At 44.9% G+C, this 24,101-nt stretch overlaps 4 protein-coding genes and 1 pseudogene across 9 annotated transcripts; all 5 read right to left on the bottom strand.

Annotated features, from left to right (window-relative positions):
• Window positions 1-100: 100 nt before the first annotated feature.
• Window positions 101-3,520, bottom strand: LOC117849692 (probable glycosyltransferase At5g03795). Its single transcript, XM_034731338.2, has 5 exons — window positions 3,003-3,520; window positions 2,143-2,429; window positions 1,183-1,415; window positions 897-1,054; window positions 101-624 (listed from the first exon to the last, which is right to left on the bottom strand). Exons 1-5 carry the CDS (start codon window positions 3,459-3,461, stop codon window positions 523-525), a joined length of 1,239 nt encoding a protein of 412 aa, XP_034587229.1. The 5' UTR covers window positions 3,462-3,520; the 3' UTR covers window positions 101-522.
• A 444-nt stretch (window positions 3,521-3,964) lies between these two features.
• LOC117849703 (uncharacterized) lies at window positions 3,965-6,999 on the bottom strand. Its single transcript, XM_034731350.2, has 10 exons — window positions 6,811-6,999; window positions 6,254-6,598; window positions 5,759-5,831; window positions 5,485-5,597; window positions 5,295-5,379; window positions 5,083-5,155; window positions 4,846-4,901; window positions 4,675-4,740; window positions 4,335-4,400; window positions 3,965-4,242 (listed from the first exon to the last, which is right to left on the bottom strand). Exons 1-10 carry the CDS (start codon window positions 6,936-6,938, stop codon window positions 4,159-4,161), a joined length of 1,089 nt encoding a protein of 362 aa, XP_034587241.1. The 5' UTR covers window positions 6,939-6,999; the 3' UTR covers window positions 3,965-4,158.
• A 1,383-nt stretch (window positions 7,000-8,382) lies between these two features.
• On the bottom strand, window positions 8,383-13,651 carry LOC117849731 (D-xylose-proton symporter-like 3, chloroplastic). 6 transcript variants are annotated; one of them, XM_072291575.1, is made up of 8 exons: window positions 13,204-13,651; window positions 12,969-13,060; window positions 12,512-12,618; window positions 12,371-12,430; window positions 12,211-12,277; window positions 11,198-12,125; window positions 10,979-11,074; window positions 8,383-9,253 (listed from the first exon to the last, which is right to left on the bottom strand). In XM_072291575.1, the coding sequence occupies exons 2-6, from the start codon at window positions 13,048-13,050 to the stop codon at window positions 11,959-11,961; spliced, it is 483 nt and encodes a 160-aa protein (XP_072147676.1). In that variant the 5' UTR covers window positions 13,051-13,060; window positions 13,204-13,651; the 3' UTR covers window positions 8,383-9,253; window positions 10,979-11,074; window positions 11,198-11,958. The 6 variants fall into 6 exon arrangements, 4 of the variants coding, with proteins under 4 accessions (XP_072147676.1, XP_072147674.1, XP_072147678.1 ...); XM_072291573.1 differs by lacking the exon at window positions 8,383-9,253 and adding an exon at window positions 10,187-10,403; XR_004639086.2 differs by lacking the exon at window positions 8,383-9,253 and having other exon boundaries at window positions 10,635-11,074; window positions 11,198-11,302; window positions 12,001-12,125; window positions 12,512-12,626.
• Window positions 13,652-15,154: 1,503 nt separating this feature from the next.
• Window positions 15,155-19,641, bottom strand: LOC117849769 (glycerophosphodiester phosphodiesterase GDPDL7-like; annotated as a pseudogene).
• A 137-nt stretch (window positions 19,642-19,778) lies between these two features.
• LOC117849758 (uncharacterized) lies at window positions 19,779-21,584 on the bottom strand. The gene is made up of 7 exons (XM_034731429.2): window positions 21,337-21,584; window positions 21,171-21,231; window positions 20,558-20,652; window positions 20,437-20,470; window positions 20,310-20,364; window positions 20,176-20,218; window positions 19,779-20,008 (listed from the first exon to the last, which is right to left on the bottom strand). Exons 1-7 carry the CDS (start codon window positions 21,409-21,411, stop codon window positions 19,937-19,939), a joined length of 435 nt encoding a protein of 144 aa, XP_034587320.1. The 5' UTR covers window positions 21,412-21,584; the 3' UTR covers window positions 19,779-19,936.
• Window positions 21,585-24,101: the final 2,517 nt, after the last annotated feature.

The raw sequence follows: 24,101 nt of genomic DNA, 5'->3' as shown, positions 1-24,101 counted from the left end.
TTCAAATCTACCAAGTACCAATGAGTTTAACTGAAAATACTCTAATTCAAAAAACGGGCCATAGAACCAGACTTTTCTTCAGACACAACTCACAGCTATCTGTTCTGTCAGATTAGAATAAATTCTGATATCATCAATAATATTGTACATTACTTACAAGACTGAACACAAAAATTGTATGAGAAACCACATGTGATCAACCAGGCAGATCAGATCTATGAAATACAAAAATAACTAGAGGAAAAGGATTGCAATATGTGGAAACCAACTATCGTTGAAAGAATTAACTCATCCATCTATTAACTGGGAGTCTGGCCTACTTTCATGCAGATGCTCTCCATTGCAACATGCGTAGCTAACTAGCTACTCATTATATTCAATGATTCATCCAGCTGGAGATTCTAAGAGAAAAAGAACAAATGGGCCGCATTCAAGGTAGCACCAGCAGGCTGTCAGACTTGGCAGTATCTTTCTGATGGATCAGTCGTTTGGGTTAGCAATCAAAACTCACTAATGTAGGCTTCAGTACTTGATCACATTATGCCGCAACCACAGTTCGTACATAACCATGTGGAATGCATCATATGAGAGAGGAGGTGAATGCCACACAAAGTGTTTCTGCACCTGTAATCCAACTTAAGCAGTTAGCACAGCACTAAACGAGAATTTAGTTAGGTTTCTACTTTCTAGTTGTCTCAAATTGACTCGGAGCTCTCACACAAATAAACCCCAGAGTAGCTAATTTTCTACTGACAAATAATTTGCTATCTTGCCACCCAATAGATCGTTTTTTCTATCACACCAAAATTTAATAAAGAAAATCCCAAATACTCTTTTGTAGGACAGTGAATGCAAAGAAGAAAGTAAGAGTTAGCAATTGTTCAGAATCAACAAACCTGGACCAGAGATTTGTGCAATGAAACGAACTCCTCCTGTGATATAGATTTCAGAATACTCTTTAGTTGATACACGTCTCTCTCCCTAAGTACAACCGCAAACTTTCTCCAGTCAAGGGCATCATTGAAAGGCAAGTCATAATAGTCTGACAAAATAACTAAAAGGACAGAAGAATATGTATTAGAACAAAATCATCAGGCAAGTACTAAAATAATTGTATTCCCATGAAAATGAAATAGATATAACAGTGATGTATTTTACATGTCAATTAGTAGAAATACTAACCAGGAACACAACCATAGTGTATTGAGTCAGATATACGAGCACTGTTAACTTGAGAGCCACCAGGACAGATACAGAACTTAGTACGGTAAAACTGCTTCTGATAAACTAGCTCCCCGATAGCTCTACTAATCCGATTGTTGCTGATAGCAAGCTCTGTGTCGTTCTCCCAGAATCGTGCCAAAATAACTCTTATTTTGGAATTGCGATGACCAGCCCAAAATCCAAGAATTGTCCTGTTCAATTGCAAAATCAGTTCTAAGATGCAAATTTTGTAATAGAGCAATAGTGCAGCTAGATTTGTACAATGTACTCCCTCTGTTTCTTTTTAGGAATAATTCCATGCATGCCATTACAATTTTCAAATATTTGAATAATGCCATTGTCAGTGACTGAGGTGGCCCCCACCTGTCAGTGACACAACCGATGGCAAATTTCCAATTCTTGAAAATTGTAATGGCATGAATCCAACTAACCTTCTTTTTATGAGATTGATTGGACATGGGAATTGAGGAGTTAGTGAAACTGAGAACAATAGAAGCAAGCAGCAATGGTGCTAGTCTTAGGAATATGCCAGAGAACAGTGGTGTGAATGTTTACCCATAAATAATAAAGAGATGAAAGGTTAATAGGAAAAAGAAGAGAAACCAACATTAAATCTACAGGCAAGCATTATATTTTGAATTAATTTTTTTTTGCAAAGAACTAAAGCCCTTGGCCAGTGCATGGTTGTGCGCTACTTTCAGTTTTGTTACAACGAAAGTGTTTCTTTGCACTAGATCGTAGCAATGGATAGTGTGAACCTATATACACTTCAATGCATGAATAAGGAGACAACTGGGTGCATTCCACATAGCTTTTCATCTGAATCAGAATTTTCACTTTGCATGACCATATAAGCACAAGTATCGTACGGAAACATAATAGCAAGTTTTCATGGTATTTGTATGAACAAACATTAACCTGTTCTCAATATCATTTCCTCCTTCAGGTAGAGCAAATGGTTGTAGTACTTGAGGAAGAGCAATATCCTTGTGCGGTATAAAGTCAACATTATAGCTCGGCGAACATACAACTCTAATAGAGTTTTTCACCATGAATGGAAGTCCTTCAAATGCTCTAACACCTACATCATGGCAGGTGACAAAGAAGTGGTCTGCGCCTAGTGTCCTGTTCCAGTAAGGATACTTGTTTATCAATCCTTCTACATAGTCCTTAACTATCACCGTCATATTCTCATATGATGTACCCTGCAAAGGCCAAAAACAACACACCTAAGTAAATACCAAGGCCTTGAATCAAGACCAGATTTTTTTTTAAAAAAAATGTAAATAGTAAGCACATTGATCCAGAACACATTACTAACTTTTGCTGCTGCAGGCCTGCAGCATAGGAACACATTAATCAACAATACTCCAAGAACCCATTACAAGTGCAAACTGAACCAACATACAGATTTCAGGTATGTAATCACATTGTACATTCATACAGATAAACAAAGCACTGATAGTCCAAACTTTAGCAGCAGTATCATAGTTCAATCAAGGTGATCTTAACTACACTCCACATTCAGCTACAAAATTCAGAATAACCCTACTCCTCTTTATAGATAACGAAATAACCCTACTCCTATGAGGCGAAATTTAGCATTTGCCAACCTTGACATGGGCCACAAACCACAAAGTGGTTTTGGACATGATAAGAACAGTTCAACATTAACCCAATGCCTCCAACAACTAATAGCATTATTACTGTTGTACAGCGCGATGAAACGAACAATAGAGTTCCAAGGGACTGAAGAGAGAGGGAGGGAGGTGATCGACCTTGCCGCGCATCTTGTGGGGCGAGATGGGCACGAAGAAGAGGTGCGCCTCGTCGGGGTCGTCGGTGCGGAAGCGGCTCTCGCGGATGTTCTGGAAAAAGTACCCCTCGCTGGCGTACTTGCCCGTGAGCTTCCGCGGCGTCTGGTAGAACGTCTTGGGGTCGCCGTCCGGGTAGATGTACACCTTGAAGCTCCGCTCCATCTCCGCGTACCCCGCCGCGAACGCATCGGGGGAGTGGTACACCGACGAGGAGGTCCGGAGCGGGAGGCCAGGGCGGGGCTTGTCGGCGGCGGCGGCGGCGAGCGAGGAGGCCGTGGCGGTGGCGAGCGAGGGGCCCGCGGCGGGGCGGAGCGAGCGGAGGGAGAGGAAGGATAGGGTGAAGAGCCCGAGCGCGGCGAGCAGGAGGAGCGCGCGGGGGAGGGGCGAGGACGCGGCGGCGCCCGGGACGCGGCCGGCCATCGCCGGAGGCGAGGTGGGGAGTGGAGTGGTGTGTGGTGTGCGATGCGGGGCCTGGATCGAAAGATCGAGGAGTTGGCTTTGGGCAAAAATTAGGCGAGTTGGAGAGAATTCACAAGCGCAGGGATTTCACAAGGGTTTTCCTGAAGACATTTCAATTCTGATTCATGTAAAAGTCGAGAAAATTCTTGCCTTGCAAATGAGATCTTGCAACGTACCACCACTAGGTTGGACAATTTACTGAGCTAAAAAAAAATGGTGTCCAGTGTCTTGTCCTTGAGGATAAAATGAGGACGGGTGCCATTTTGAATTTACATTTCATAGTTCTTAACGAGTTAGCACGCAAAATTAAGTATTCCTTCCATTTCAAATTATAGGTCGTTTTAGTCTTTTTTACATTCATAGATTTTGTTATGCATCTAGATATACCATATATCTAGATGCATGATAATATTTAGAAAATCTAAAACGACGTATAATTTGGGACGGATGGAGAACTTCAGAAAGAAGTAAAAGGAGAAATGTTTACATTGATTGATCAACCATTACAAAATTTACAAAGAAGATGCAGTGCAACTGTCTAAGTACCCAAAAAAAACAGGAATGTCCCGTCAGCTAGATGGCACAGGGGTAGTGAAAAAAAAGGCACGGAGCCGGGAGTTGCCGATCCGCCACGAAAAGGATCAGCACGTTCTCAGTCTCAGCTGCTGGAGTCGGGCCGGCGGAGGTAGAAGAAGAGAGCCGTGCACGCCGCGGCTGCGTAAGGGAACGCCGTGCAGACGCCCTGGTTGCATTGCAGAGCAAGCATGGCCTGATCAGAAAACAGGGGGGAGAGAGAAGTTCTGGAAAGGGCGGGGAAGACAGAGAGGTAGGTACCACGGCAGCTGCGACGCTTGCCAGAGCGATGACAGGCCTTTCACGGAGGACAAACCCAAGTGCTAACTGCATGAAAGCGCCAGTTGTTTTGTCACAGAACAAAAGTCAACAGGTTCTTGTTAATGTTAGTACTCCCTCCGTTCTTCGTTTTGACATTTCTAGATCCATAATTTTTGCTATGCATCTAGATATACACTATATCTAGATATATACTAGTTATGAATCTAGATTTGGCAAAATGACCTACAATTTGGGACTGAGGGAGTACTAGCTAAGCCCGACTTATAAGCTGCAAAGGAAGAACAAAAACAAGATTGCCATGATCTGAAGGTCGGTTTACCTGAATAGGAAGAGTAAACAGGCACCCGAAACAAACTCCGGCGAAGTAACAGTCTGCTGGTATACCCTGTTTATAATGGCCAAAGAATGTCATTGGCAAATCATTTGTGTGCAATATGTGCTCCAATATCTGTTAAGTCGTAGAATTTTTTTTAAAAAAAAGTTCACTGACCAATGCGCCAGCTAGAAATGCTGTGATATTCCGTACGCCAATCGAAAATCTCTCAACTGCAGCAAACATCATAGTCATCATCAATTTAAGTGACAAGCAAATTTAACCATCTAGTTTGTCTTTAGAACATCAGTGTTGAGTGCATATGCAATGCCAATGCTCTACAGAGTTTCCCATTTTCTTTCACTCAGGGCTACAAATGCTTTGCAAAACTTATGCGAAGGTTCAGATGTATACCAAAGCCAATTAGGTTCCCGTACTTTTGGACTGCTCGTGATATGCTTAGTGCTTTGTCCTTGCCAATTCCAATCTAAAAGGACAACTGTGATTAGATATCAGTAAGGTAGCAATACTTCATGTCATAGTTTTGCCAAAAAAATGATATTTATAATATAAAACTGAGGAACTAACAAGTGTATTATAAAGTGAGACAAATCCCTTCTTCGCACCTTGCTGCTTATGCCTTCAGATGCTTTAGTTTGTCTAAAAAGCTTCCCCAGAAAGAACGGGATCATATCGCTGAGACAAACACCCCTACGTGAATGAAAAAGTTAAAAAATTTAACTAGTAGCATTCACTACTCACTAACAGAGGAACAACTGTCTACAGATCATGGACAGAGGATGCACGAGCACGAACCAGTAAATCCATAGCACTGTAGAAACTATATAAGGTGCATTCGCCGAGAACGAGTTAACGAGAGATTGCCAGGTTCCATCCAATGAAAGTGTACGTGATAAAGAAATTCCAGCCTACATCATGAAGGGAAAAATGCTTCTCAACACAAATAAATGGTTGATGAATGCTTATATATAAAATTGTGTTTGAAGTCTGACTACTTGTGGAAAATAAAGCTAGAAACTTAGTTGAGTTGAGAGTGGTCATATTGAAGGTACCAGTGCAAAGGACAGACCCAAACATTTAAAGCTTCTTCACTGATAAGTAGTCCAAATCCAGCAGCCATGAGCAAACAAAAGTAGACCCACCTGAAGAATTTCAGCAAGACAGTATATTAGAAAAATGGAGCAAAAAAGTTACAGGTAGGCTTCCATTACAGGTACCAAATAGATCACATATTTGCATTTATTTTTTGAAATCAGCCTATGTGGTCCGTGAACTTTCAACAATCCTCAGTTAGCATGATACCATGGATAGACTTGAAAATTTATTTTTTTCAGAGAAACTTTCCCCTAGAGGCTGTGCACGTTGTTTAGCATTTGGTAGCAAATGCAATTGACATATTATTGCTGATATAATTTGATGACCTGTGGTTAAAAGCTCTCCAAGGAGGAACATTTATTGACTTAATTTGGCAGTCCCATCAGTGAAGTGTATCTAAAAGTTGTCATGAAAAAAATAGAAGCATGAAAAGCAGAATGATAACATGCAGATAGCCAAATTCACATACCCTGGTGTGTACTCTGGAAGTATGACTTTCTTCCCAAATGCAGAAAATGAATATCCAAGGGTTGCTGCTGCTGCATCAGACTGCGTGGAGGCATCAACTATTTGTGGCAGACTGAAAGATGGGCCTGATGAAGGCTGCTTCCTGACTAGTGAAATTACAGTGACCGTGGCCGCAATACCGATAGCAATTGCCACTTTTGCAAGGAATGAAGCACCCGGGGTGGTAGATTCTACTGCTTCCACTTTACCAATAATCTCATTTACATCTTCCCCACCTGAAGAAGTTTCTGCCCCGGACACTGATGCCTTTGCAGTCCCAGAGACCAAGCAGGATAAGTTGCGCGAACTGTATATGCTTGCAAGAAACACAGAATATTTAATGTAACAATCGCATTGCAGCTAACAGTTTCACCTAAAGCCAGCCCTAAATCCATCGAGGCGGTTACTCAAATATCATAATTTGCTCAAATTTGCAAGAAATTTCATGAATCTACAGAACAGCTAGAGTTCAGACTCTGATCCGGCTAAAAGAAGCTCCAGGAAAAAAAAATAACTAACCTCCTAATGCGACCGCGTGCAGCGGCGGCGGACCGCCGGGCTCCGGCAGGGAAGGCCGCGCGGTGGCGGCGGTATAGGCGAGGAGGCGGCGGCGGAGGGGAGCCGGAGTGCGTGGCGACCGTCGCCATGGGAGGAGGGAGGAGGAGGTGGCGTGCGTATGAGCGTATCGGCGCCAGTGTACGTTGTGTGGCGCCAAGCAGGGTGCTGCAGTGGATGCCGAGGATGATGGGGCCAGTACCCCACCCCAGCACGAAACGGAATATTCCGTGTCCGTATTTGATTTACTCATTGGAGACAAATATAAAATGGAATTTATAATTAGGGAAATCTAAATTTGCTGTATTTTTACCTATCAAAACAGAAATTCAGTTTAACAAAATCGTGACATGCCTCCTGTTGTGGTGCACCTGTGAATTACTGGTGGATCTTTTTTTCTCGCCTTGATTGTCACTTTCAAATGTCAAGCGATGAACCAAGTACTAAAATTTTTTATAAAAAAAACACACAAATTTTATGTGCAGGTTGCGCATCCAAGCATGAACGGGCAGGGTTAAATTTCTCTGATCTGTATTTCTGTGCAGGTTGATGACAATTTATATATCTACTAGCAAATATGCCCATGCGTTGCAACGGGAACAAACACAAGTCCAATAGATATAGCCTGAAATCTAAGCGATCACATCAATTATTTCATAAAAGTTATAGCAGTATAATATGGCCTAAAACATTACTACAGATTGGGCTATCACTGTCGGCCCTGTAACCGTCATCACCACCGGTTTTGCAATCCGTTAGATCGAGATCGGAAGTGATGATTTTGATTATCACAGCCGGATTGCAAACCATAAGCATCTCAAAAAACAAAAAAAAAAGAAAAAAAATCCTGTCTGCCAGCGCTGCCGGCCGCGGCCGCTGACGTAGCCTGCATCCCACGACCCGTCCGCCGTCGGCCGTCGCCACCGCAGCCCACCGCCCACGCACGCCATCGCCGTTGCCGCCGCGGTTTGCTGCTCGTGCCTGCCATCGCATCCTGCGTCGACGTGCCGGGGAGCTCCGACCGAGCTCCTGCTACTGGAGGCCCACCACTCCCGACGTTGCGGGGCTCCCGCCATTGAGACCCTAGAGCTCCGACCGCCACGCCCTCGCGCCCCAGAGGAGAAGGGCCGGCATAGCGGGTGGAGGAGAAAGTGGAGAGAGGGGAGGAGAAGGACCGGTGGGTAGAGGAGAAAGTGGAGAAGGGGCCGGCAGGCGGTGGCGCGCGCGGTCGGAGGATGGCGAGGGGACCGGCGGGAACCTCCCTTCCCCCCGCCCCCACGCAACCTCTCATGGCAACACGCACCACACATGCGGAGGTGGCGGCCGGTGGATGGCGAGGGGGCCAGTGGCGGCGAACCGCGAGGTGAGGGAAAGAGACTGGAGGGCACGAGTGGATGGCACACGGCCTCAGAAAGAGACTGGAGGAGGAGGGGCACGGGTGGATAAAAGGATTTTTTTTAAAATCGTCAAGAATTATTTCAAGGAATGCGGATTGATTAAAAAAAGTGAATTTTTTTTGCAAAACAATTACGATGGTTGGAAGAAACAACCGCACTTTAATATTGGGTAGAAATTTTGTTCTAGCTAAGTAATTCTTCTCTCATGTATACTTATCAAAACATATGATATAGATCATCACACTACATACATGTATGAGTCAAACATTCGAGCAGCTCCAGATACACTCTATATACCTGCGCACGACGACCCATATCTCACACTTGCTCGCCTTATTCACTTGATTGATATACCAAAGGCATAAATCGTGGAGTCCATTAAGAGGGTGTTTGATTCCCACCTCTAAATTTTAGCACATCTTACATCGAATGTTTAGATACTAATTAGAAGTATTAAACATAGACTATTTACAAAACCCATTGCACAGATGGAGGTTAAACAGTGAGACGAATCTATTAAGCCTAATTAATCCATCATTAGCAAATGGTTACTGTAGCAGCACATTGTCAAATCATAGACTAATTAGGTTTAATAGATTCGTCTCACCGTTTAGCCTCCATCTGTGCAATTAGTTTTATAATTAACTCATATTTAGTTCTCCTAATTAGCCTCCGAAGATTCGATGTGACATGGATTAAACTTTAGCTAAAGAACAAACACCCCCAAAACAGGACAGGTTAGCCAACTTGCGGCATCGGAGGGACAACTACGAAGTTACGATCGATGAAGACACGGACACGCTCCTCGTCGCGTGGGCCTGGTTGTACGGCTTCACCATCTGCATACTCTTCAATGTACACGTCCGGCCGCTCGGTGCAGATGATTTGGTGCGCCGTATAATACGGCGTGTTCACCAGGTTCGGCCACTGGGTCGGCACTCGGCCCGGCATGGCTCTTCCGACGCCATCAACAACCGTCCTTTCGTCGCAACGCGAGATAGTGGGCATTGCTGGATGGTCAGTTGACACGAACAAGTAAAATAAAACTCTATATTTTTGGAAACAAATTAAAGAATATATATATGTATAATTTCAAATTAAGCTGCTGTAATACGTATGTATGTAGTTCAAGGGAAACTAATAATACAAGTAAACTAACAAAGGCAGAAATAAACACATATGCCAAATTGCCAACCAACCTGCCGGGGAAGAACGCAAGAAGTAGAGAAAGATGTATATTAGAGCTAGCAGTGCTTGTGGTTACGGCACTCATACGAGGTCTATATATACACGCGAGAGGCGAGCGTTGACGGACGCAGCTATCCTTGTGTCGATGATAGTGTAGTGTTGATTATGATGTACTTATTATGTTAATGCGGCAGCAGATATACATCATGTCCATCACCCTCCTCCAGCGTCATCTCAGTAAATGATCAAGTGCTAGAGCTAGCAGTGCTGACGTGCGTATACGTAGCTGACCATGTGTCGATGACGTATAGTGTGGTTGGGATTATGGTTTATGCGGCAGCACATACATCGTGTCCATCGCGCTAGGGTTCCTTGTTCGACAGATACTAAAATTAAATAGGGCAATGTCTGTCCAGTGGTTTACATGCCAAGACAAAAACTATGCATGCGTGCTGGACATGGGATCTGAGTTTTCCAGAGTCCTCTTGGATCCCATTCTTGTTATGTACTTTCGCGTAGATAAAAGAGAACTATCATGTGGAAACAGACCACGTTGCAACAACCATCATTATCCGCCAAAGTTATTTTTAGCATAACTAGCAGAAATGCCCGTGCGTTGCTACGGGTAACATAAAACATAAAACATAAGTTTCTTCTTCATCAGTAACTTGAGCATATGATTTTGCCTTTTTCCCACCCCTCGACGTAGTTCTCCCAACATATGAATCATAAGTTTTGGCGATAAAAGCAGCCGGTTCCATTTAAGAGCACATATTCTACTTTTCAAAGATGTATGGTCATTGATTGCATTACCAATAAAAACATTGTTCTTATCGTATCAAAATTTTGTAAAAATAAAACAATATGATGTAAAACATAGCTTCTATTATTATGAATTTTCAAGCTTAATCAAACTCCTCCAGCATCAACATGAGAACAGGTTGCAACAGCTGCCAATCCAGCATTAGGATCCTATCCATCGAAGTTCGCAATGTTAAAACGGGAACAAGAGTTCCATCATACATCAAGTTTGAATATAGTCAATTTACTTTCACATCCAAGCAACGCAGAATCTGAGAGGTGTCAAAGAACTTACTTTCACCTCTCAGGTACTAAATCCTAGCATGCTTTCTAATGTAAGGGGGAAAACAACAACAGTATCTGAGAGGTGTCAAAGACTTACACACCACTGGCCAGAATATGTTAACGCAGGAAGCTAGCGCTGATTCATCAAACCTTTTTATATATACACATGCACATCAAATGAGAGTTCTATTTGAAGTGCCCAACCCTGACCTAGGTTAGGTCAAAGAATGTATCACTGAGAAGGTTTCATTGCAGCTGTATCTATACAACCTAAAATATTGACTATTCTCAAAAACATTCTATATGAACAGGTTGCTACTTTTTTTATCAGACAAGCAACACATGTAGCTACACTTGATCAGTACCACTTGAGAACATTAGGTAAAAAATGTTAGCTACAAGCATAGTATTAGAACATCACCTCATAGTGAGTGAGTGTTAGATAAGTACAGATTCATCACCTTAAGTCGACTGGCGAAACTAATTGAAGTGCAGCTACAGTTCTCATAGTACAACAGACAACACCTCACTGCACATTAATATAATGTTGTAGCAACCTGAGAATTGAACATAGTCAATTAATAAAGAAAATGATTTGGCATTAGCATGTTATGGCACATTCGCTCTAACTCTCAAAAGTTCACAGTTCAGCTCAGAAAGATCAAATGGTGTTAACTAACCTTCATTTGCAGTTTGTGGTTTTCAAACGACAACCAGTATTCCTAACGCAATAAACAGCTCCTTCAAAGATATCAATGTTCCACGTATTTGCGGAGGAGAAGTCTCTGCAATATAAAGTGGGGCACCATGCATTGCGTGGCACATAGCACCATAATGGTTCAGTGGCATAACACCAAATGTTTTAGGACAGTATTGGTCTATAAACTCTCCCAAACCCCTAGCTGAATATTCATATGCTCCTTTGCAACTGTAATGATCTTCAATTGCTACTAATCCCATTTTAACAAAGCATGGAACCATGGAAATTTTGATGCTTGTGGATGTTGAAAGTTGGTGTCAAAAAGGCTTGGGTAAAGTGCTACACGCAATGTAACCACCCCAGAAATTAAAGAAGAAAATTATATTAAATATCTTAGCAATACAACCAGCTTGATTTTGCGGCGTACCAGTGAATATGTTCACTACCCCATCATTGGAATATCAGAATAATCAAGTGCAGGAATGTTTTATATCTACTTATTCCATAATTAGTTATACCAGAACATGATCATCAAGCTACAGTAACATCAATTAGTTTTGCTACTTCACACTTCAGTAAATGATTAGCATATCAGAAAACTATAATGAGACATCATGACATTATAAGTTTATAACAATTTTGTCAGGTTACTCAGCTTGAGTGAATGTACTTATCATCCCCAGAAAATCTTTTTTATATGCATTCGTAAATTAGATTTTGTTTAACAACAGTAACATGGGATCATCTTAGGGAGGAAGAAGATTTATGCCTGCAGGTACTCACCAAACCAATACCAATCCCATAAAGGATACGACCTATGATTAGACCTACAAAATTAGGGGCAAATCCAGTGACCAAAGCACCAAGAATATATAGTGCAGCTGCGGTGACCAATTCTATTCTCCTTCCTGTATCAAGATGGTAGAAGTTATTCACCCCCTTATCAAACAAGTATGGTGAGGACAATTAAATTGGTTTAGCTTTTCAGTTCACCTAGAAAATCTGCAATGCGGTGTGCGAGAATAGAGCCACCAAGAGCTCCATAAAGTGAACCACTTGCCTGAATAAAAGGAAAAGGAAACTCATTTGGATCTTGATAATTGATATGAAAAGGGAGATACGAAAGCTTAGGAATCACAGAAATTTGGATTACCACAAGGCCTAGTTGCACAGATGACCGGTTGAACCAAGTGGTGCCACTGAGATCAGCAGACTGAAGAAGAATACACCCAGTGGCAGTGAGACTGTATGTCAGCTAGAGGAAATTCCAGAAAAAACCAAAACGGGGACTAACTTGTACAGAGATTGTTGCTCCAGAGGTTGCACCAATGTCATAGCCAAAAAGGAGACCGCCCAATGCAGGGAACAAGATCCTAGGTTCCGAACAGTGATCTATCAGTACTGCAAGGCTACAATCTGGTTAGGCTTCCTGATTACCCCATTTTATTTGTTTATTCTCGAAACTCTACACCAAGAAGCATTGCTATGGCAAGCATCAGTCTGTACAGAAATATTAAACAGATCCTAGATTACTCTGCATCATCATACATTCTATGACTTCTCCATGTTGAAGCATCACAGTTTAAACAGTCTATGCAGTGAAGGATCACAATTTAATCGGTTGCTTCAAACATAACGTGTGCAAGGTCGAATCAGACCAGAAATGCATCCTTTCTGATTTCAACACCTACCCCGCATTCCAGATAATCTCCAAATGCTAAAATTCGAGAGGTGTCTGACAGATAGCTTACCAGAGTATGACGGGTGCCCACGAGAAGGCCGCGTCCCCCTCCGTGGCGGCGCCACGCCCGGCATCGCCCTCACCCTGCGCATGGGTCCGCACCTGCACATCGACCTCTATGTTTAGCCGCCGATTGGGGGTTGGGTCAGGCGGCGTACGCGGAGCCTGGGGTGTCCCCCGACGGAGGGGCGGAGGAGCGGCTCGGCCGCCGCCTCCGGGCGCGCGACGCTCCGGCCGCCACTTACCAGGAAGGGTGGCGGCGAGAGAAGCGTGGTGACGTCGGCGTCGTGGAGGTGGATCCATGCCCGTCAACTGGGGTTGGTCGTGGCCAGCGGCTGACCGCGCGGGCAGGGACGGCTCCCCTCACGTGCCCCGGCCGCTCCCAGTTGCAGCTGCACCAGGCTGCGACGCCCCCCAGGCCCCGGCCCGCCGCCGTGATCACCAATGCGCGCAGGTGTCGCGCGCCCGGCTCGCGCGCGTGGCTGCGCACCCGCTTTCTGGTGGCCCGGCCGGCCGACCGAGAGTGCTTGTCCTCTTCTTCTTCCCCAGCGCAGCCAGGCGGTGATTCGCGGCGGTGAGGGCGGTCTGCTGGTGCGCGAAGGTGGCGCGGGGCGGCGGCGCCAGCGAGCGGCGGCGCCCCGAGAGGCGAGAGAGAGAGAGACAGACGGTAGATGGCAGAGACACGGACAGGCACATGGTTTTTTTTCGCCAAAATGACCAGCCCTAATCGATGGATTGCGGGTTGATTTCACGAAACGTCAGGGTTTTTTTGCAAAATGACCACGACGTACGGAAAGCCAGGCAGAGAGGTTACTTACTTTAATAATATACTACCAAATATGCCCGTGCGTTGCTACGGGTATTACCATACTATATAATATGACCATTTGTAGCTAATCATATTTTAATATGACTTATATATACTTTTGATGTTATATTTGAATAATTTATAGAAGAGTAATAGCTATAGTTGAGTTTTATTAGGTTGAGGATCGGAATGGTTGTAGTTGAGAGTTCTAAGAGTAATATCTATTTAGATATTTGCAAATTAATTAATTAATGTATGCACTTCCCGTAGCAACACGAGCATTGGATAATTTTATATCTTCGCAGCATGGTACCGTGACTTTTATATTTACTACCAGGTCGCTGCTACAAATATTATATTTTCTAAGTTCTTACAAATATCTAGTAGTACTTCTGTAAAAATTGAATAAAATATTAATTATAGAGTATGTTTTTTTAAAAAATAGGAAAAGCTCAGTCAGAAGCACAACGTTGAGTAAAACTGCTGGAATAATAGGCCCAACTAAGCCTACCAAACCTGGCGATACCAGCCAACTCGGTTCACCCAGAATAGGCCTGCTGCTTGGTTGGGTCACACACACAGCTGCCGGACATCCTACAGGCCCAGCCCAGCCCATTAACTCTCCTGGAACCTTCTTCTCCGGGAAGCTTCCTCATTCTTTGCCGTTCCCTCTGCTGCAATTCTGACAGGGAAAGGAAGCGGCGGGCGTCCTCCCCTTTCCTCCTCTGCTCTTCTTCCCGCTCCCACCCCCAATTCCCTCACACAGCTGCAATTCCGATGAGACCCCACACCAGCACCTCCAGGCCACCGGGCTCGCCGACCCCCAACTCCGGCACCATCAAGCGGCAGCGGAAGGCGGCGGCGGCGGCGGTGCTGGGTGACGTCACCAACCTCCTCCTTCCCGAGACCCCGACTCCAATCAAGCCGAGACGAATTGAACTCCACCCATCCTCACCCCCTCCGACGCATCCGCTGTCTCCTCGACCTACTCCCGCTCCTCCACCGCATCTGTCACTCCCGCGCCCAAGCCTTCGTCCGCCGCCGGTGAGTGAACCTTCACTACATCCCCCGTCCGTTCGTGGTGAACTCTAGGAGGGAGCCCGAGTGGTGCGGCGCGGGGGAGGGGGACAGACGGCGGTGGAGCGGGAGGCCGACTCCCTGGGCAGGCGCGAGCGCAGCTCGCGCGGCGAGGCCGTGGTGCGGCGCGGGGGAGGGGGACAGACGGTGGGTGGTGGGCGGTGGGACGCGGAAATCGTGGGAAACGGACAGGAGCCGGACAACGGACGAAAAATATTGGCAGAGGCGTTGCTTGCTTTAATAATAGGTATATAGATATAGATATAGATATAGATATAGATAGGTAATAAAGAGTAAAGATAAAGATTTCAAGAACATTATGTTACAGACTTACAGTACATTTGAGAATGGGGCACGCACGGAGAGAACAAAAGGAAATGCGCCAGTACAATGCCAGTCACCATGGAAGGATCAGTGCAGGAAGCTCAGGGACAAGAGGGCAACGATGCCAGCTCCCAAGAGGCTGTTCTTCCCGGCGTTGAAGCTGGCCGCCGAGGAGGTGTTGTCAGCGGTCCCCTTCGGCGCCGGCGCGTCGGCGGCGATCACAGCTTTGACAGGAGGCAGCGGCGGGTCCACGACGTCCTTGGGTTCCAGCAACGGCGCCGGCCCTGCCGCCGGTGCTAGCGCCCCGGGGGCTGCCAGGTGGACCAGAGCACCGGGTTGCGCTGGCAGGATCGAGTAGCTCAGGTTCAGGCTCATGTCACTGCATGGACTCCCTGCAGTTCATAGATAGTATATATGATTCAAAAGCCATTTTCTCTGAAATTTGTATGTTTGCAAACAGGTATTGAAACAGATTTAGTGTTCTAGATCTGGCAAAACTCTTTGGTATAGTGGTATCTGAAAATTATTCGTGGATGTTTTCAGTGGTTACAGCTGTCTTTGAGGGTGTCAGGTACTCACTGAAGTATGAAGCTGCAGTGCAGTGGCAGGGTAGTCGGTGATGAGCCCGTCTGCCATCACCGCCGAGGAGTAGGTGACGATCTCGACGGTCGGGTCAGCGAAGTAGTCGAAGCCAAGGTTCATGAACTCGTTCTTGAGCACGCCGATGAACACGGTGAGGTTGGCGGCCTGCAGGCTGCCGACCGTGTCGGTGAACCGCGTCATGAAGTACCCGGTGATCTGAGCCACCGAGCTCCGGTGGATCCTCACCCCGTCGGCGAATTTCTTGATGTCGTCCAGCGACGGCTGGGAGGCGCCGCTGAACTCCATCTCGAGGTTGAGCACCCGCTTGAACGCCGAGAGCACCGACGAGTCATCGGACTGGATGAACACCTGCTGCTTGGTCTCCTTGTCGTAGCCGGCCTTGGTTAGCGCGCTGGACACCGACTCCACCACACCGAGACCTCTCTTGGCGAGATATGAGGCATGCTGCACGCGTGCATCCCGCACAAGAATGCTTGATCGGTTTTTTCTGAAAACAGAAGAATGAAACAACGTCGAACGAACTGAATGTTGGTTACCTCCATTTCGATCAGTATGCCGGAGACGTTGCTGGCCTTGGCCATGTCTAGGAATTGGGGCAAGGTCAGGAACCTGCCGGCATTCTTCGATGCAGGATTTCTCTTCAGGCCTGCCTGAGCAAACGGAGAGAAAATATCGGCTGCTCAGAAGAAAAAGGGAGCAAAGTCGTCAGTGCCTGACATTCTGGTATTAAAGAAAACCATGAACAAGCAAACAAATGTGCCTCACGTACGCTTCAATGTTTGGATCTCACTCCATGACAGTTCGAACGAGAAGATGCCAGACTTGTTCTGAATCTCATGGACAGTGGAGCTTTTGGACACGAAAGCAGTGGCCGCGGTCGTGTGTGTGTGTGTTTGTTTGTGTGTGTGTGTGTGTATGTGTGTGTGTGGGGGGGGGGTGGGGGGGGGGGGGGGGGGGGGGGGGGGAGATCGGCAGAGTGCATGCAGAAGGCCACTCCGTCTTTTGACATCTGAACCGAGCAATCTATGATGTCGGCGGCATCTTTGATCGCCTCCTGGTAGGCAAGATCTGTGCTCCCAGCAAAGACACCGCCAGCCCCATTGTGGGTGATGATCAGCGGCCTGGTGTCCTCTACATTTGTATAGGGGGGGTAAGTACTAAGGATGATGATAATAAACTTACAAATGACGTCGTGATAGTAAACATCTATAGCTTACTTCCAGGAGGTGCTAGAGGATTGCCCTTAGAATGAGCCAAGCAAGCTGTAAAAAGCAAAACATTTAAGAGATTTTATTAACGAGCAAAAGAAGGTGAATTGCTATGATATTAGAGCATAATGTGCAGATCTCTATCATTTCCAAAGAAACATGAATTATTCAGGTTTTCTCCTTCCAATTCCAACATGGAATAGTTCTTACCAATAGCTCCTGATGCAGTGGGCGGGAAGTCCGTGAGCACACCGTCGACAGAGAAGTCTGGATTGTCTATGAACTGCAACTACTCTGCACTGGGATCATAGCTGTAGTTGTAACTTGTAGCGATATCATTGGCAAATCCAGACGCATAGACTTCGAGCCCCAGGGCATGCGCATCTTTGACCAAACTTGTGGATGGTGACAGGTACTGATCTTTGTTCAGTGGCCAGATGTAGGTCTTGGGGACAAGAATCCCGACCGCAAAATCCTTGATGGATTTCAGGTCTTTCAGGAGCTCCCCATATGTCTTCTTGGTTGAAGGCTCAATGACATCTTCATTGAGGAACCGGAAGGCCAGTTTCGTCTTGCTTTTCTTGAGTTTTCCACCCAGGCTTTTCAAGAAATAATCTCTGTCGAGGAGATGTAAGTGAGGCTAAATTCTTTTGGTAGTCCTAATATATAATCTTCAGTACTTAGTTTGTGCTCCAGAAAGAATGAATTGTACTGCAAAATGGAATATGAAGTTGTGTTAAATACGTTACATGGTAAAATAAGAAGAGAAAAGGCTCGTGAAATGACTGAAATCACATTTACCTGTACATTAAGCCATATTTGAGGGGGGCGGAGCTCAACAATATCATCAAGCGTGTACATTCCCATGGAGCCATCAAATGTGCTTGGGCGAGAAAAGATGTTCTGGATTACTGAGGAATGATCAAAGGACAGCATGTCAAGTCAGAAAAATTCCAACAGCAAAATGATACTTCAGAATCGTTAGTTCCATCTTATCTCCATCCTATTTTTTGGCAAAACTTCATCCATATGGATCAGGAATGTAGCATGGAATGTTTAGTTAGAAAGTAGTGATGGTTCTTTTCTGCTTACACGTGACGTTCTGAATCAGCTGGTCCGCGGTGAAATCTAGAGAGAACCAGCCATGGACATCTTCTCCCTGCACCTTGTATGTCTTTTCCATCTTGGGGAAGATCTCTGAGACTGTCGTCGAGTTGTCAAGGGTCAACCCTGTTTTGCAGAAGCCCGTGCTGTCGCTTGAGAATTGCAGATCGCAGAAGAGAACAACGTCAGGCAAGCTGGTCGACAAGGCAAACTGGTAGGCATACTGGCTTGAGTCAGGGAACAAGCCAGAGAATCCTCCTCGAGCTATGACTTGAGGGGGACGACCTGTAGGATGATATCACAAACATTAGGAGCTTGATGACATGGCGCTGCAATTGAACATCAGAGCGCTTGAGTCCAAATGCTAGAGTGCTTGAAAATCTTGATAGGTGAAATAATAAAAATAACAAAAAAAGAAAGAAATAGGAAATATGATACCGCTCAGAGTCTGCCATTTTGGCCCTGCTGGAGCATTTGAAGCAGCATTGGCTCCATGAAGCAGTAAGAGGATCAAAAACATGTGAGGATAGCTTGCTCCCATTTGTTCAGGAGGAGCACCCTGCATTACAGCACAATGTTGTGAGCTCCAGCAAAACGCACGTAACCATGCTCTACAAGGATGCGATGTAAATATTAAACAATAATCTGCTACTTTTTTTCCTAAAGAAAAGAGTCATCAGGCACTTCATGAATTCAGACAATAACCGGAGAAAAAAAAAAGAACAGCCATGCATAAACTAAGGAAGCGAGCAGCAGCAGCAAAGAATTAAGATAAAGATCAGAGAAAAAATATACTAACATTCAACGAACACGATTATTAGTTCAGGAGGGAGACAACCTTGCACCGCACATGAAATTTCAGACAAATCCAAGGTAAATTGAAATGTAAAGGTTTGATGACAGAAACGTACCTCACATGAAAACTCCCAAGGAGAAAATTGAGAGAAGCTGTTCTCCGGCCCCACCGAGGCTAGGCCTCGAGGCACCCTATATCAGATTGTGGAGAGGAGAGAAAGGAGGAGGTTTCCAGACAAGGGAAAACCTTCTAAAATTAGGTGGCTACTGAATGATGGCCACCTTTTAACAGGCTTAATTTAGAGCTCCAAATCACAAAAATAACTTGTTCCATATGCTCCTTTTCTCAAAGGGGAAGAAAAATTGAAATGGGTGAAGCGTCACGTACTGCATATATCTGGCTGGCTGTTTTCATCGGGGGACAAATTTTTTGCCTGTTCGCTTCAGCTTATTCAGCCGGCTTATCAGCCACCAAACAGTATTTTCCTCTCACAACAAATCAGCCGTTTCAGCTTTTCAGCCGGCTTATAAGCTAAAGCGAACAGGCTTTCTTGTTTTTTTGTTGTAACTGATCGCCTATTGTTGTAACAGCAGCTTTCTTGACCTGCTTCTTGTTGAAGAAACAAAGCAGGCATTAAAAAAACACAGGTAAAATATTTTTCAAACATGTAACGTCACATTTTTTTTGGCAAAAACCTTTCTTCTGTAACTGCTCTCTTACGAAAGAAAGAAAGAATGTGATACTTTTTTCTTTCTGATTGTAGATTCACAAATTTCAAGGAAATGACAATTACTAAATCTGCGAAATATAGTGCATGATCACACAGAATTTTAAAAAAAAAACTTGAAAGATCAACAGCCTGGTAATGATCTCCTAAGCCAAGAATCACACAGGAAACAGTAACAGCAAACTTATTGGAATTTCTAGCTTCCATATATATGTTACAGTCAACCGTTCAACCCAGTACATGGTACACTTGAAACAGAGCCCTAATTTTACATCATTCAGGTCCAAATTGCATTTGCTCAGTTTCCTGCCAGCATATAAGATCTTTCAAGTTAGACTCCGTTGAGAGTAATCACAATTTTGCGAGGGCTGGCATGATCACGGTGTTCGCACAGCCATATACCCTGGAACAGTTGAGTAAACACTAAGTAAGATTTGGCAATCTCAATACAGGCAGTTTATTATACTATTTAGATGGCTCCTATGAGCCTTTTAACCAATGCAAATTAGAATCGGGAACTAAGCTTGAATATCATATGATCAGCTGTGAAAGGATATGTGTTTCCTTTACCTGCCAAGTGCCCATATTGAGACGTCCATCAGTTATAGGAATCCTGCATAGAGCAACATGCAACCTGTTAATTCTTACACAGTAGAAGAACAACACAACGTGAGGGATGAAACAATGAGTGAGGGTACACATACGTCAGGGCACAACCAAACATTGACGATTTAATATGTGCTGGCATGTCATCAGGTCCTGCAATTAGAACCTAACTATTACAGTCTCATCATAAGGAGGGCAAAATAACACAGTGAAGACTTAACTAACCTTCCATAGTGTGCTTCCAAGGAGCATTGTGGCCCTGATAAGTGATAGCAATGAACATGTAATGAAGCAAGAATTCAATTGTGACCATTTAAATAAGAGGAGAAAAAATTGGGCCACTGACCTCTGGGACAATTCTGTTAAGGAAAGTTTCAGTGTCAGCCTGCACGTCAGAGTCGTAGTTCTCATTGATGGTCAGGGAAGCGCTTGTGTGCTGCACTGCAGATCGAAGACAACTTCACTACCACTAAAATACAATTGACACCTGCTATCTACATGCTTGTCGGCTTATGAACATGCATGTCAATAGTGACAAACTGACAGTAAAAAAGGTCCACGACTTATAATAAAAATTACGCGAACTGCTCACATGATTACATGGCTACATTGAATTTCTTCCGTGCTATCATACCACAAATTAAATAAATTATGCCTAAGTACTCTTTGTAAGCACCATCAGTGTAAGATACCGCAAACAACCTAATACTACAGCTCATGTTGAAACTACAAATGATGATATAGTTCCAGCTGACTACATGGATCCATCCCCAAAATGCCATCAACACACCTCAACACCTTGTAACCTGGTTTGGCTACATATCAGCGTTTCATACAGAAACTATCTAGATCAACGGTACAGGTACAGCTGAGCTGACCATCAAATTACGGCATCAGGCGAGAAAAGGTGAACAAGGTAATGCCTAGGAATTGAGCAAGTAGATATGCGCGTCACGTACGGAAGAAATGAGCGAGCCCGCACTTGAACCCGGACAGGTCGCCCTCGATCTCCCTCAGAATCTGCAGCACCAGAAGGAACATCAAGGGGAATCTTAGTAGTAAGTACCAAGTACCACAAACCGCGAGGACGAGAAGCCGAGGGCGAGAGAGAGGAGCTGTTGGGACCTTGGGGGTGATGAGGTGGCAGCCGCGGCGCTGCGCGGGGATGACGACGGTCTTCTGGGCCCACTTGGCGGCCATGGAGCGGGGCGCGATGAGGGCGGGGGCAGGGGCGAGAGGACGGGACCGGGCGGCGCTGCTGGTTGCCTGATTGGGGGCACCTCACGGCGGCGAAGAGGCAACAGGAGCGTGGAGGTGGGGCGGCGTGGGCTTCTGGCCGCGTGGTGCCCCGTGTTGCGGCGGAACAACTGCGACACGGATTCGCGGCCGTCGGATGGATGGGAGAACGAACGGACGCGTGTCTTGCCTTGCGGTATCCCCGAAGTCATTTTTCTTCGAGCAAGGCCCTTTGTTCCTTTAGGATTAAGGGTGTATTTGATACACCCCCAGTACCTGTCACATCAGATGTTTGGATGTTAATTAGAAGTATTAAACATGGATTAATTATAAAAATAATTGCACAGATGGAATCTAATTCGCGAGACGAATCTATTAAACCTAATTAGTCCATGATTTGACAATATGATGCTATAGTAACCATTTGCTAATGACGGATTAATTAGGTTTAATAGATTCGTCTCGCGAATTAGCACAGGGTTCTGCAATTAGTTTTATAATTAGCTTATGTTTAGTCCTCCTAATTAGCATCCAAACATTCGATGTGACACTGCTAAAGTTTAGCACCTAGTATCCAAACACCCCTTAAACTAAACTTTAATCCCCTTTAGTCAGGACTAAAGTTTAGTCCCCCTATTAAGTTCTAGTGACTAAAGGGCATTAAATGAGTTGAACAATGACCAACTTGCCCCTAATCATTGCTGCCCCTGCCCTTCTTCCTTCTCTACCTCCCCACGTAGGCACGCATAGCACACGCGCGAGCGGCGGCGAGGGGCGGGGCAGCGGCACGGCGAGCAACCGGCAGGCCGGGGGCGGCGAGGGCTGGCGGCGGGGCGGGCGGGAGCGGTCGGCGGGCCGGGAGTGGCGGCGGGTGGCCGGGAGGGCAGGGGCCGACGGCGGGCGGGCGGGAGCGGCGGATGGGTAGTCGGGGGCGGGGGGAGCCGGCAGCGAGGCAGGTGACCGAGGATGGCAGGGGCTGGCGGCAAGATGGGTGGGGTGCAAGGTGGAGCTGGTCACGGACGGGGCATTAATGAGAGGTATAGGGTGTTCAGGGTACCTTTAGTCCCCATAAGAAACCCCTTTTAGTCACCCTGTTTAGTATTTTAGGGACTAAAAGGGACTAAACTTTTGTCCTTAAAGTTCAGCAAGGTCAAACCAAACAGGACCTCAGTAAATATTCTTCTTTCACAAAGTTCCTTTTCTACTATTTCCATACCATTTAATTAATTTCAACATTTTCTGCTATTCGGCCTCGTGAATATTGCATCTTAATTTGCTTCAGTATTTGAAGAGGCAAAATATTTGTGTGATGTAATCATGTAACTGAGGCAAACATGTAAGTAGCCGAAGCGAAATGTCGAGCATCAAACTCAACTCACGAAGACATCGACATGGGATTCAAGTTAGATACCAAAGTGAGGAGGTAGAACATAACCACCTGACTGTAATTAGTAACTATGTCACTATAACAAGGTTTCCTACGAATTATTGCTATAAACTATTTAGTATGTGACTATTGTTTATACATGAAAAGGCATCGAAAAGTTCTTTGCTGCTTTTTTATCTATTTGTCGCCTTTTATTGATCTTTCTTGCATGTTAACAACCTTATGGCATCAAGAGAAGTGGGGATCTCTTTCCCACTTGCTGGTTCTCTTAGTCTATGCATAGTATGGTTTATGGCATGGGCGGAGCCATGTGGATGCATGGGTAGTCACGATTTTGGTGAAAAATTGAGTATGTGTATGATTTATGCATGTGTATAACTTATGTGAGCTTAAATTATGTCCTTCTTAGCTTCCTATTCCACCAGCCGTAAGGTCCCAAATTAGTAGCAAACAAACTAATAACAATTCAGCTCGCCTCTCACTCTCTCCAATTTCGGTCACGCAGGCAGTAACATCGGCAATCAGGCATGAGTCATTGCCGTCTCCGACCGCAATTCCCTACTGATGTATACTCTAACCGCTTGGTGCAACAGTGGGGCAGCATCATGGAGACTTGGCAAGGCCTCGATATAGTTAGGTCCGCACTGTTGCCATGTCGAGGGCTCTATACTCTAAATGTTAGGAGAAGCGTCGTACAGTATAGCCTAGCTAGTAGCAACCACACCAAGGCAAGCACCACTCACCAGAATTTGGTGAGGATTATCCATCAGTTCTCAATCCAACTTTACACTTCCTAATTCTTTTTATACCGTTGATATAGGATGGAACATCATTCAATCCTGTTGATATAGAAATTTTGGTTAACCTTGCTCAGTTTTATCCAAATGATTTCTTAAGTTTAGTGATGAGCATCTTTGTTTCAACTTAAAATTTTATTATGCTTGTTGAAACAAAGAAGCACACCAAATAGGATGTGTACAAGCTTTTGTTCTAGTACTTCTGGTAGGAACTGCTAGTTTTTGAAAGATTGATCTCCTGCATGAACTATGTGAAGAATAAATTGAGAACTAATACGGGAATTCAATACTTGAAAGATTGATTGGTTTTGTTGAAACAAAGAAGCACACCAAATAGGATGTTACGTACAAGCTTTTGTTCTAGTACTTCCGGTAGGAACTGCTAGTATTTGAAAGATGGATTTCCTACATGAACTATGAGAAGAATAAATTGAGAACTAATACGGGAATTCAATACTTGAAAGATTGAT

This window comes from Setaria viridis, chromosome 1 (genome assembly GCF_005286985.2).
Source record: "Setaria viridis chromosome 1, Setaria_viridis_v4.0, whole genome shotgun sequence".
NCBI lineage: Eukaryota > Viridiplantae > Streptophyta > Magnoliopsida > Poales > Poaceae > Setaria > Setaria viridis.
The sequence above is the reverse complement of the archived record's forward strand: the minus strand, read 5'-3'. Positions and strand labels throughout refer to the sequence as shown.